A 13,335-nucleotide genomic window follows, 5' to 3' on the forward strand; every position below is an offset into this window, starting at 1 on the left:
GGCTGAGGCAAACCTTAATAGATGAAAAACATTTCAGTTTGCTTTCTGGATCTCTTCCCTTCCAAATTCGGAAGGAACACTGTCCCACTCAAGCTGCGTCTGCATCCATCACTCTGATTCATCAACAACCAACTTCCTGGGAGCAATGAGCTCTTCTGGCTGTTTACAAGTTCTGCAAGCACTGGGAGTTTTTGTGCCAGAAACTTACACCAGCCCAGGTGGAAGGAGCAAATCATAGGCAAATTTTTTTAATTGAAAATAAAATAACGAAAATATAGGTAAGATGCACAGTGCTGGACCAAGGCACGTGCACTGCTGAATCAAATGAAAAATGAAGTTCTCTCAATTTGCAAAATAGAAATTAAATACCTAGTTGGAATTTCTCAATTGTAAGTATTTTCTCCCATAAATTTTTAAAAACCCTTTGGCATGTGCTTCCACTTTTCTAAACATAGAATCCACTGTAAGATGGTATCTAATTAAATATCATATAAATTTAATTAAGCTGAATATATCCATGAGTTTAACCTGACCATGTTGGACAGCGTTTAAAACCTTTGAACACTCCATAACCCATGTAAAGTTATATTTTCACAAGTAGAATATAGAAATCATTCCATAAACTATGACCAAGTGAATGGAGCTTGGATGACTACGTGACTGACCCCCATTCAGATTCCTAATTAAGCTGTAGCCATCATGAAATCTATTCTAAAAAGGGCTCCAAACCAATCAAGTAACATGCTATGGAGAAATTAAACTATGGACTTCCACAAAACAGAACAAAACCGTTCTGCAATTACTTGGAGAAAAGCATTCTGAATCTGTATGAAGCTTAAATCAAGCACAGAGGGTTCCAGGAACCTAGTTCTTTGCTTTCTGAGGATTTTCTTACAGGGTACCCTAAACTCTATCTATTTAAAGCAGCCTCAAGTAGCCGCAGCTGGAGGGTCAGGCCTTACAGAGTAAACAATAGTTAACTCAATTCAGACTCAGGACTTAACTACAACCAATGGTTAATTATCCTTTTATTAAGTAACAATATCTGAAAAGTCAGTTCTTAAACGACCCATTTGTAATTATGTTTGCTCACTAATGGATTCCAATCGACAATTAAATAGCACAGTAGAAACTTCCCCATTGAGAGCTACAGGGGGAGAGAGGAGAGTTCTGGCAAAGCCTCCAGGAAAAAGCACTTTTGAAGCCCCTCCCAAAAGAGAACAAAAAAATCCTGTATTCTGAAAACACAAATTAATAATGCACACTGTATATGCTCAATAAACATTCCATAAATACAGAGTTTACAAAAAAAAACCCCACAAAATAAAAGCTGAAATTTTTCAAGTTGTTCAAATCCACATTTCTTAAAACATAGTTTAGTAAATTGTATGATATGTTAATTATATCTCAATAACGCTATTTTTAAAAAACATACACATTTACAAATGAAATGATAGGCCTGGACTTGCTTCCCAAAAACATGGAGAAGTGCATTGGGAAGTAGATCAAAGAGCTGGGGGATGGTACATAGAGTTCATTACATTATTTGTCCACTTCCATTAGATATCTGTTATCCCCATAGTAAAGGGTAAGAAAAAACACCTTACACCAACAGAAGGGAATTAGTTTATTTAAAGTACCTGGCTGCATATTCAATGTTCCTTTAATTCAGAATTTTGTTTTAAATAAGACTTTTCAGCTCTGGCTGGTGTGGCTCAGTGGACTGAGTGCCAGCCTGCAAACCAAAGGCTTGCTTGTTGATTCCCAGTCAGGGCACATGTCTGGGTTGCAATCCAGGTCCCCAGTAGGGGGCACCTGAAAGGCACCACACATTGATGTTTCTCTCCCTCTCTTCCCCTCAAAAAATAAGTAAATTAAAATCTTAAAAACAACAAAAAAAGACTTTTCGGATCTTCTCCTCACAAGAAAAAGATGCTCTATCCCCAACTACCAACTTCCCAATCAGTTATAGTTGTCACTGCCCACACAGAGCCCAGCCTGTCAATTTCTTTTCACCCAGCCCAAAGTGCTAAGACTCAGAGGTACATGCAAATGCTTCCATACAAAGAATGCTACAACTACAACATTTGGAACTAAAGTGAGATGATCTGTCCCCAGTTCAAAAGTGCTCAGTCCTTTTCATTGTATCTAACAGGCACTATCAAGTAGGTCGGAATTTATCAGTGTAACATATGCTCTGACCGAGATAAGCAGCAAATTATTTGAACGGCAAATTATAAATTGGTGGAAGGAGCAAAGGACAGGAAGTGAGGGTGGAGGGACATCTGCTAAATGCTACAAAGAAAAGTCTTAGATGATTACATTATGAGAAAAAAAACTACTATCTATATCTCCACCTTGTTTCTCAACATGGAGCTAATTCTACTTGAGACAGACCCTCACTCATTTCATTCATTTCTTCCTTATGATACCTTGAGATATAAAAGATTACAGACCTGTGCATGACAAAAGTTTAAAGGACAATCAATGTAAATCACTTAAAAAGAGACAGGTCATGCTTTCTTTAAACTCTCTAAATGGCACCTTTTGTCAAAATAAACTAAACAAGCAGTGATTGGAACCTGCATCCTGGTTCATAAGGAAACCAAGACATATTAGACTTGCGGGAATGAACGGATTGGTTGTTCGCACAATAGGCTTTACCGGTTGTGGTAGATTAAACAGTAAAGAAGCCCCGTTGTAGTGGGCAAGGCTGTCAATTGTGGCCACTCACTGGGGAAGGGACATGGGTACAGATGCAAAGAAGCCACCACACATGGTTCTTCTGATGGCACCCTTAACAGATTCCTCAGGTGACTGTGCTCACTGCCCAAGGTCCCCTATAAAGTTACTTTAGGATGGCAAGCAAACCAAACCAAATGAAAATGTCAGAGCTCTCCAGCTTTCTGCATAGAACCCAACAATTACCTCCCCTCTACACCTCCTCCTTCAACTATTTCCAAAGAAAAGTGGGTACAGTACAGGGTTCAGCCAGCCCCATAGTCTGTAACATAACCCGTGTTTTGAGGAGTACACCTGCATTTTTCCAAGCTATTGACCAAGAGGAGTTAGTTGCATCTCGGTCAGGCTCAATTTCAATGAAACCCTGGGAAATAACAGGATAAAATTATTAGTTTAAGGTCCTCTCACTTCCCTGCCTCCTTCCCACATCTCACTTCCCAAAAGGATAATGCTAATAGAAGTAGTCGCACAACTGGAGTACATTGTTAAACCACCTCGATAATTTTTGCTAATTGTATAATTTGTTGCAACTGTTCATAGCTTCCTGCCTGTACATCTCAGCTTCCCAAGGGCACATGAAGTTTCACTGTTTCTCTCTATACCTATAACCAAAAACTCTATGGGAGAAAGCTGCTTGGGTATAAGCCCTGCCGTCCTGCCCAATCCAAAAGAAGCCTTCATACCAAAAAAGTAAACTTTTCCCAGGAGGGCCTTTGTCACCAGGAAATGTGACTTGTAGAACCTTTGTGTGAGAGGATGCAAAATTTGATGTACTGAGGCCTTAATTTTCAAATTGTGTTCTGGAATCATCAGCAAGCTGATCAACCCACATTGTGAAATCACGCTAAAACAAATGTGCCATCTAACTTTGTCCTCACAGCAGCCATAAGAGAGAATATTATGATCCCTTTTAAGAAATCAAGGAAAAAGGTTTGCCCCAAATCACAAACATAGCTACAGAGCAGTGGAGCCAGGAAATAGACCCCAGAAATAATTTTCCATCTCTTCATCACTATTCCTAGTGAAGGGTGTGTACTCCGTGTGATCACCAGATGAGAACTTCCTCAATTTAACAGAATAAAACTGAAGAAGGCTTTACCCTCACTCATTTTTCCCCATCAGTAACCCAAACCAAGATTTGGGGTTCAACTGGGTAGCAATTGCCCATTTAAAGGGCATCAAAAAGAACTGAAGGCAAGACACCAAAAGCATGAAACCCATGGAAATAAAGAAATAGCTGTTTTTAAAATAGAGACACTTTTATAAACAGACTGGGTTTATAGCTTGTGTTTCAGAAGACAATGTATAAAGTACTTGGATAGAAAGTACATATAAAGTATTAAATTATATAAAACATAATAGTATGTAAGTATATAATGCATAAAGCTTTTGCATAAGAAAAATACATAAGCACATCCACTCCCCAAAAGACAGAATACAAATTAGCAACTTCCAATTGGACCAGACACAAACCACAATTTTCTTTTTGATATACAATCTCCATCCATTCATTTTGCTTTAATGACAACAATGGATGTACCAAATTCTTCATTAGAAAATTTCTCAGCCCTTGGCATGTAACTGGCTAATTAACTGGTCCATTTGGACAGTATTCTAAACACTGCAGTTGTATAAAAAAATAAGTGCAGGTTCCAAGAGGATAAACTACTGTGGAAACTTTAACCTCTGGTCTTCAAAGTCCTACTTCTTTGCATGGAGAGCTAAGAACGTATCTGACCTTCTTACCAACTCCCACACTTTCTCTTGAAATAAAAGCAGGACACCAGCACATTACTGACATACAACATGAAGTGGAACTAGGAGGTAGATGGAATGGACCCCACTGCCTCCACATCATGCTTAAGTCATTAAAAAAATTAAAAAACAAAAACAAAAGAAACAAAACAAAACAAAAAACACTAACAGCCCTGAATTTCCCACAGACCAAGAAACACTGGGGAGTTTTAGATATTTCTCCTCTGCCTGGGAATGTCTCCTCCTCCCCTCCACCCTCCTATCTAAAGACAATGCCTTCAGCCTTTGAAACTGCAACCACTGTAAATAGCTCTGAATATTAACACAGCCTAGAGTCCCATTGCTTTTAAAAGACCCCTAGGGTTTCAAATTGCAGTCCTGAGGAGGGGGAAGGTCCCCAGTGAGTAAATGTCACCACGCTCATTCAAAAAGAGTTGAAAGTTAGGCTTGCTCATGAAACTTCAATCTATGGGTATGTCAGAGAAATCCCTTTCAGTTTTAAACAAGGAAGAAAAAAAATTAAAAAGACCTGGGACAACCAACATTCTTTATTGCTTAGAGTGACTTTCAACTCAATGAACCCCTTTTCTAGATTCCTCTGCCTTTGGATGTCACTTTTAAAATAACCATAGGCTATTTTAAATAACCTCCTTCCGCCCTCCTTCCCACTAACAGATCTTCAGGGCTTTAGCAGGTGCACAAAATGGGCCCAGGTGCATTGTTAAGTCACACAAAACCCTGCTGTTCTCTTGCATTCCTGTCCAGCCTGAAAGAGAGGATGCTGAAAAGGCTCTGCACCAAGGAGACACCTCTGCAGAATGGGGGAGAGGCCCTTTCATTGTGAGCATGTGTCTGAGGGAGAGAAAGGTCAGCCAGGGGCCATCCCAATGTGCTCAGGGAAGGCTGCCTGGGGAACCCAGGCAAAGGAATTAACACTGCAGGGACGGAAATCTTCAGCTCCAGGAGCAGAGCTCAGATGCTGGACATTGGGATGTGTCCCCTAGGATCCAGTTCTCATTATACTGCACTGAATCATCTTCATCTTTCTGGAGACGAAGAATTATTGTTGACAATATATTCCAAAGTTCAAAGTTTGTGAAATCTACTGACCAAATGTAATTATGGAAAGAGACGAACACACTTCTTTTTAAAATGGTCCCTTGAAAAAGGAGGCAAGAACAGCTCTGACATACCCTAAAGGCAAGAGGAACACTGTGCCAACATAGCTCACTGGGCCTTGGGCAGGGGTCTCTAAGCACTGAAAAATTAGATTTTATGTCCATAATTTCATATTAGGGGTCTTTCTCTCAAGGCAACCAATTCTATTTGCCAGAGGCTTCCTCTTACTCAAAAAAGGTGTGGGAGAACTAGTAACAGACAAGTGCCCCAGCCTGGAGGGAAGCAAGGCCATGCTTCTGACATTAGTTGCCACAAGTCTTCTGAGTTCCAGCTAAAGCAAAACTCTGAAAGCCCTCACACCTTTCAGGTTTTCTCTTCCCCATTTCCCGGTGGGTAAAAAACTCGCTATTCCAAATTACCCTTTGCCCTTCCTGACAAGTAGGAAAATGTCAATGTCTCCTGTGTCCTTGATAAGTGATATAGGGACATAAAACAGAAATGGGCAGAACCTCAGGACAATTTGGACAATAATTTATTTCTTAAAACAAACAAACAAACAAACAACAACAACAAACCCTGGAGAATCCCAAGTTGGGTTCCTAAACCATTTGGTCACCTACACTTTAAATCTAATTTGCATAAACAGGATGGGAGGTATTTTCCAAATTCTTAATACACAGCACCCTGCACACCTGGACCCCAGCACAACTATAAAGTTTGAAGACAAAAGCACCCTTTGCCTCACAACTACAACAGCAACCGCATTCTGTTTTTATTTTCTAAAGTAATCATAAGCATCACTTACATGCCCAAACCAACGATTCAAGGCACCCAGGTTTGGTACTGGAAACACATAAGGAGATATAATCCAAGGAAGCCCAACCAACGCATTCCTCTTTGTGTGGCACAGGAGAATCACATGTGGTGTCCTTTGGTGAATGTCTTTGCTTTCGAATGCCACGTCGTCTTCCCTCCACACTGAGAATGAGAATCAGGGTTTGTGCTTCCTCCCTATCATAATCCCACTGGGCCATCATTTAGCTCCCAGAGAGGTTAAGCTAGCAACGCTGTGCTCTACATTACTCCACAGATAAGAGTCTACAGTATGTTGTATTTAATACTTCTTAAACGGTTTCTGAAGCCTTGCTCTCAAAAATAATTTCAAAGAAAGCAAACATCTGAGTTCTAAGAAGTTCAATTTCTAAGGTTCTGGGAAGTTAGAATAAGGCTTGGCAGTGCTTGGTGCTATTTATGAATGTGCTGGTTGGACTATGCCAATCTCACCTACGTAATGGGATGGCAGACTCAGTTACTGCTTGACTACTACAAGTTATTGTGCTAAATAATTGTCCTCAGATTCTAGGAATGAATGCCACTCGAGTCCTTCTATTCAAACTGTATGTACATTCACTATTAAAAAGTATTAATTTCCTTATGCTAGGCCTAAGGACAGCTCCAAAATTAGATATACTGTTTACAAAAGCAAAAAAAAAAAAAAAATTCCATAAAGCCACAGGTCTCTTTCTATCTTAAACTCACAGCCTGAAATTGATTGAACTAGCTGCAGTAAATCTCATTCACGGGATTGTAACTTAGGTGAAATAATTCTCTAGATACAATATAGACTCACATGGTATAATCTTGGTGAAATTACAACATATTTTTTATATATACAGAGACTTTCTCCCTAAAGTCTTGCTGAATCATAGCCAGGAATATAAACTTTATAAATATTCTTATGGAAAATTCAGAATAAGAGTAATGATTTAAATGGGGAAACTGAAGTCTAAAGAAAAAGAAAAAACATCAGCTTGATTTTTCTTTAACCAGAAAGAAAATAATTTCCCAATGTTTTTGTACTGAACACTGTATAGCCAGAAGTCACACTCTTCACATCTTAAAATCTAATCAGTTAACACTATAATCAGTACAATCAAGTCTACTGAAGGTCAAAACACCCAGTTTGATATTTACTGATCATCAAATGTTGAGTAAGGAAGACTAATTTTAAAGGTATTTTGTGCCACATGAAACATCACTCCTAGGTAACAGAATGCTCAAAAAACAACCAGTAGTTCTGCTCCAAAAATTAAAAGGCAAGGTAAAGTGGATTTTGTGATAACAGGAAAAATGCAAATAAGAGGACACTCTGTCCTCTCCGGTAAGTCACCACTTCTGAACTAAGCGCCTTTCCACAATGCCACTGACACATGGCATTGGGAATCACTTTCCCAACAGGTGAACAATGAAGAAGTTATTCAGATTCAGCTCACATGACTTTATTTTTTATTTTTTAAAAAAACCATCTTAAGACTATATAAAAGAAAAAAAAAACACAATACCCCAGACTGTCCCAACTAAATAAAATACCACCTTAAAGGCAATGTTTGGCTCCTAGTGTTTGATACAACCACTGCCCGTATTAAACAACTATGACCACTGTTTTTCACGGAGTCAGTGAATTCCATGGAAGCAGCAGAATATGAAGAGAAAACCTCATCATAACTAAAGGGTCCCACTTCAGAACTCTGTAGCACTTGATCATCCAACAATATGTGTTGTGGTCCAAGTTAAATCTGGGCCCCATCTTTGGAGGTGCAGGACCTTCACGTGAAAACAGAATTAACTTCTTCCCTACCATGGCAGCCAGATATCCAGACCACATTTTCTTAGATCAGGCCATACGTGTTGGTTAAAACTTGTGTCACCGGTTTTCCCTTTTTTAAACAGCGAATGTCTTGCCTGAGGTTATTACTGTGCCCCTTCTATGTTCTAGGAAAGAAGTCTAGTTACTCAACTGAAAAGTATACTCAAGCTAGGCCTTTTCTGGAAGACACTAATAATTCTGCAGAGATGCTAATTACCCATAACTGAGCAGGATTTTGACTAATGGACCAAATTGTTCAGAAGTTTAGGAAAGCTGTTATATTCTACCATGTTTACAAAAGACTATTGTATTTTTTTCCTCCCAAATTTCTTGCAATAAGTGTCCTACTAAGTCCTAGAGGCCAAAATCCTGACAACACAAAAAAGAGCCTCTTTTGGCTGAAACAAACTCTGCTTAAATCAACCAAGTCCCTGGCACTCTCTCCTGAAGTAGCACTACTCCAAAACTAATTGGCACCATTTGTAAAGGAGAAATGCTAGAGGGTGGGCCCCACCCCAATGGATCATATGCCCACGGGGCCCCTCAGCGAACAGAGAGGTCTGGACCACAGTTCCCTATAATGCCAACCGGTGTACATGGACAAACTCCTAGCAGTCACAGATTTCCAGGAACTCTCAAGCCCCCTTACTGGAGGGCCCTCCAGGGAAGGCTGCCTTTTGCCCTGAGAAGAGCCAAATCAGGCCAACATGGTCCTGGGGGATGAAAAGGCAGCTACACACACACTTTCACTCATAAATAATGTAAATGCAAAACTGGAGACAAGAGTCACCTTCATTCATTACCCACTGGAAGGCCAAGGAGCTCAGACACCAAAGAGCTGGTTAAAGGAGAGGAATAAAGAAACACTTAACCACATACCCCAGACAGACATCCTCACATTCTCCCCTCCAGATGTTTCCCACTCTCCACCCACAAACACCTCACCTCCAAACTTTCCTTCACATTCTCTCACCTCCAAACACCAGCTCACCCTCAAGACCCAGTCACACTCACCTCCACACCCCCAAGAGACGCACACTTCTCTCCTCCAGACCCACACAACCCACACTCGCTCACCTCCAGACCCCGACGAAGCACATGCTTCTCTCCAGCAGACTTCTCACGCCCACCCTCTCTCCTCCAGACCCCCCGCGCATGATCTCATCACTTCAATCCACAATAACAGTTTTCCAGGCCATACAACTTCACACGCACACAACTGAACCCGCATACCCTTCTGGGAGTAGCACCCCAGCCACCCCAGCCCCTAGTGACAGCGGGGAGCGCGGAGAAAGCTGCACTCACAGGCTCCGCGTCCAGGCAGGCAAGTCTTGAGGCAGTGCCGCCAGTCCGCGCCCACCACAGTCCAGCGAGTCCCCAGCGCAAGAGCAGGCAGCGGCGCAGGGCAACCGCGGGACAGATGCAGCCGTTGCGGGCTCCAGCCAAAGTAGCAGCAGCAACAGCCACAGAGGACATGGCGAGCGCAGTGGGGCTCTGAGCGATCCCCAGACCGGCCGCGCCATCTTGTCTGAAGCGCGCAGCAAACGAACTCCAGGCGTAGGGGCTGCGAGGTTCGGGACAACCACAGCACGGGCTGGCCCGCAGTTTCTCTCCGCACTAGGCTCTGCGCCAAGGCATGGCCGCAGGCACAAGTTCTCTACGCTGCTGTGACTCTGGCGCTCAGCGGGCCCCCAGTGCCCGGGTCGCCCTGGAGCGCCCGGAGGGGGCCGCGAACTCTGTGTCCATATGGGCCGACCAGCCTGTGCTCACTGCGAACCCCACGGATCTGGGCAAGGGGTGCTCAGTGGACACTCCTTGTTCTCTGGCGACACTCTTGGCTGGCTCTGGAGCTCCCGCACACCAAGTGCTGGGGCCGCAGCAAGGACTGTGCTCAGCCTTGCAGCCTGATCTCCGCACCCGTGGGCATCCTCCTCGAGGTTCCGAGAGCGCGACAAGCAGACCCTGGGCTGGACAGCGCGGCCACCCCCACAATCCTCCAAGCGCCCGGTGCGCCTTGCTATTCCAGTGCTCACAGCAGAGCGCGCGCACAGCCCAAGACTACGCTAAGCTCCTCAGCTAAGCCGACCTCGCCTCGAACAATCGGCCCAGCTCCGGCCAGTACCGAGGCCCCGCCCCCCGGGCCCGCTAGCCTTCACACACGCAAGGCTCTGAGCTCCACCGCCTTCTGCAGGCCCACGTTGGCTGCTTTGCAACTGTGCCTCGCCACACCCCCCGCCTTCTGCCCATTGGCTGCCGGAGACCACAGCCTTCAGCCTGTACGACCATTGGAGTGTTCACCATGATCCCGCCCCTCAGGCCTCTCGGGCTACCCCGCCCCACTCTCTTTTCCCACCCAAGGTGTGAAAGGCCGGTTGGGAGGGGTGTTGGGTTAGGGGGCCACTGGGAGGAGCTAGGGAGAGAAGTTCTCCAGCCCTTAAAGGGGACGTGGAGACCATTGGTGGAGAAGGGGAATGCAGCCCAACAGGACAGAAAGAGTAAAGATTTTTCCCTATAGGTCTAGGGAAGAAGAGAAAATTGGTTAAGAACATATTGCCCCTCCACCCATCCTTTGGAGCTGTCTGGCTCCAAGGTTTCTTTGCTCATGCCTAAGGCTGCTGCCAACAGGACCAAAGATTTATATTTAGAGCAAATCTGTACAGTTTGCCCGGTATCTTGTAGGAGCAAAGGCACAGATTTAAAACTTTACAAATTCCCTACTGATTGAAGCATCTTTAGTTATTTCTTGAGGGGTGATAGCCTTCTTTGCACAACAAGGAGCTCCTTTTTGCTCCTGACTTGTTCTTGACCTCTTAAATCCAGCAAAATGTCTTTGATTTTCAACATGAATGTGTACTACAGAAACCAAGTCTCAAATGTGCACACACTACAACCCCCACCCCCACCCCCACCCATTCCACCCTAGTTAGTTGAATAATACTTTTGGAAATGCTCCAGCCTTCCCCAAAGGGGTTACCATACTTTATTTGCATACTTGTTTAAATCAAAGGGGTTTCTATTTTTTAAGCCAGTTTTCAACAAGGCATAGATGGAGTACTCCTAAGAGAGTAAAAAAAAATAATAATTGTTACAAAGCTTCTAACTTTGACTGTTCTAATAAGGTTAAACATAATAACTAATGTTATGACAGTGCATTGAAACAGCAAGCCAGTCACCCACGAGGAGGATGTACATACACATTCACACACATGGCACAAACATACATTGTGAAAAAGGGAAAAAATTAGCACAGTAATATATATAGCTGCCCCCTCTGGGTGTTTTGGTTTACTGGTGTCTCATGTCACTTCCCAAGAGTATGCAAGTTTCTAACATAACTGCACACATTGTCAGAAAAATTAAGCAAGTGGAGTCTGTTGAAAAACATTTGCTCCAGCAAATGAATTCTAATTTCTGTTCTATGAAAATGAAGGGGAGGAGATGTTTCTCAGGAAGAAAAATCAAAAAACCTTTAAAGGGTTTTGTTCCATTTTGACCCATTCCAAGGATTTTGCTTTAACAGAGGTGTTAAGATTTCCATCAGCCATAAAACCACCTCTTTTTTTAATTTTAATTGTTGTTCAAGTACAGTTTTCTGTCTTCTGAAGACCACCTCTTTCTTTAACCAAACTTGCATTTGGGCTTGGTGGTCAAGTGGTTTCTGGTTTCTTGTTATTCTTCCCCCCCTTTTTTTCCTCCTCCCCCTTCTTCTAATTCCTTATGCTACCAGATAATGATACCGATTCTCAGTCTGTCTGTCTGTCTCTCATTCTCTACCATCATCATCATCTCAGTGCTGATGCCCAAAGCAATTCTCAAATATATGTATAAATAACTATCTGAAAAATGCTGCACCCCACCCAGTCTTCTCAGGGCTTTAACCAGCTTTATGTTTCATTGTAATCTACACAAACACATATCTCCCAACTGGACAAAAAGAAATACATCTCTTTTTTGCAGTACCTTTGGTAAAGTAATAGTAATAAGCATAGGAATGGAATTTAAAAGACTCCATATTTATGTCATTCTCTATGTCAACGTTTTTTAAATTTTCCCAGACCAAAGAACACCAAACAGTAATTTAAAACCAAATAGCCATGAACATGACTCTAAACTGTCAGATTCTCTTGGCCCCTCCCCCAACGAAACAACATATGCAGCAAAAAGAAATCGAACACACTGAACTTGAGCTGCTGACCTAAAATTATCTTTCAGGTTTGTGCCATTATTGATATTATAAAATGGGTATTTATTGTCAAATGTTTTCCAAGTGCTTGGAGGTGCAACTGTATAATGTTTTTTAGGGACGTGAGAGTTCTGGAGGACAAGATTTGAGAATCTGCAAGGTAAAGTTGTGCCTACAAATCTCATGCATCCCCTGTGGTCTGGTTATACCGCACAGCCAGAGAGGATTCCAAAACCAAGAAACTTTTAGGGGACTGGGTGCCTGAGCCTTGGCAGTTCATCTCGTTTACAGCAGAGCATGAAGTCATGTCTGCTCGCCATACCATGTATGGAAGTTTGCCCACATACTAGCAACCTGCTTGTCATGGAAAGGAGTGTGGGCTTCATGTAGTGATGTGGAGCTCAGGGGAGAATTCATCTGTAGCAAGAAGCTAAGATCAGAAAGACCTGAACAACAACAGCCACTTTCCAAAGACATCCAAGTCCCTGCTTACAAAAGAACAAGTCTTAGTCTATTTAGCACAGAGCAACCATTCATTTGGGCACTCCAGGTCCTCATTTTCCTCCACTGCCATTTTCACAATTTCAAATACTTATTCCCTGAGAGTCACCCAGGGACTTTAAGTTTTCCAGTTTGTTTTAATCTACCAGTGACCAAACTACAGGGCCAGCATCAAATCAAATCCCTAATGAGAACTGTAGGTCTCTTAAATACAGAAGCCCTAGCAGTTAAACATCTTAAACCCAATGCAAGAGAGGAACTCAATATTTAGATAGCCTGAAATCACCAAGTGGAGAGAGAAGCAAATGACAAAATAATAAGAAAGCAGGTTGATCATATATATATATATATATATATATATATATTTTTTTTTTTTAAAGAATACAAA

The 13,335-nt window shown here is 42.4% G+C and overlaps 1 protein-coding gene across 5 annotated transcripts in view; it reads right to left on the reverse strand.

Moving 5' to 3' along the window:
- LRIG1 (leucine rich repeats and immunoglobulin like domains 1) overlaps nt 1-10,473 on the reverse strand; it is a 103,074-nt gene extending 92,601 nt beyond the window's left edge. For 3 of the 5 annotated variants that reach the window (XM_036030996.1, XM_036030997.1, XM_028518859.2), the window contains exon 1: nt 9,569-10,446. In XM_036030996.1, the coding sequence (XP_035886889.1) occupies nt 9,569-9,786 (218 nt within the window). In that variant the 5' untranslated portion in view covers nt 9,787-10,446. Of the gene's footprint in view, nt 1-9,568 lie in introns of all 5 variants that reach the window. The other 2 variants (XM_028518860.2, XM_028518861.2) reach the window with 2 other exon arrangements.
- Nucleotides 10,474-13,335: the final 2,862 nt, after the last annotated feature.

Source organism: Phyllostomus discolor, chromosome 7 (assembly GCF_004126475.2).
Source record: "Phyllostomus discolor isolate MPI-MPIP mPhyDis1 chromosome 7, mPhyDis1.pri.v3, whole genome shotgun sequence".
NCBI classification, from domain to species: Eukaryota; Metazoa; Chordata; class Mammalia; order Chiroptera; family Phyllostomidae; genus Phyllostomus; species Phyllostomus discolor.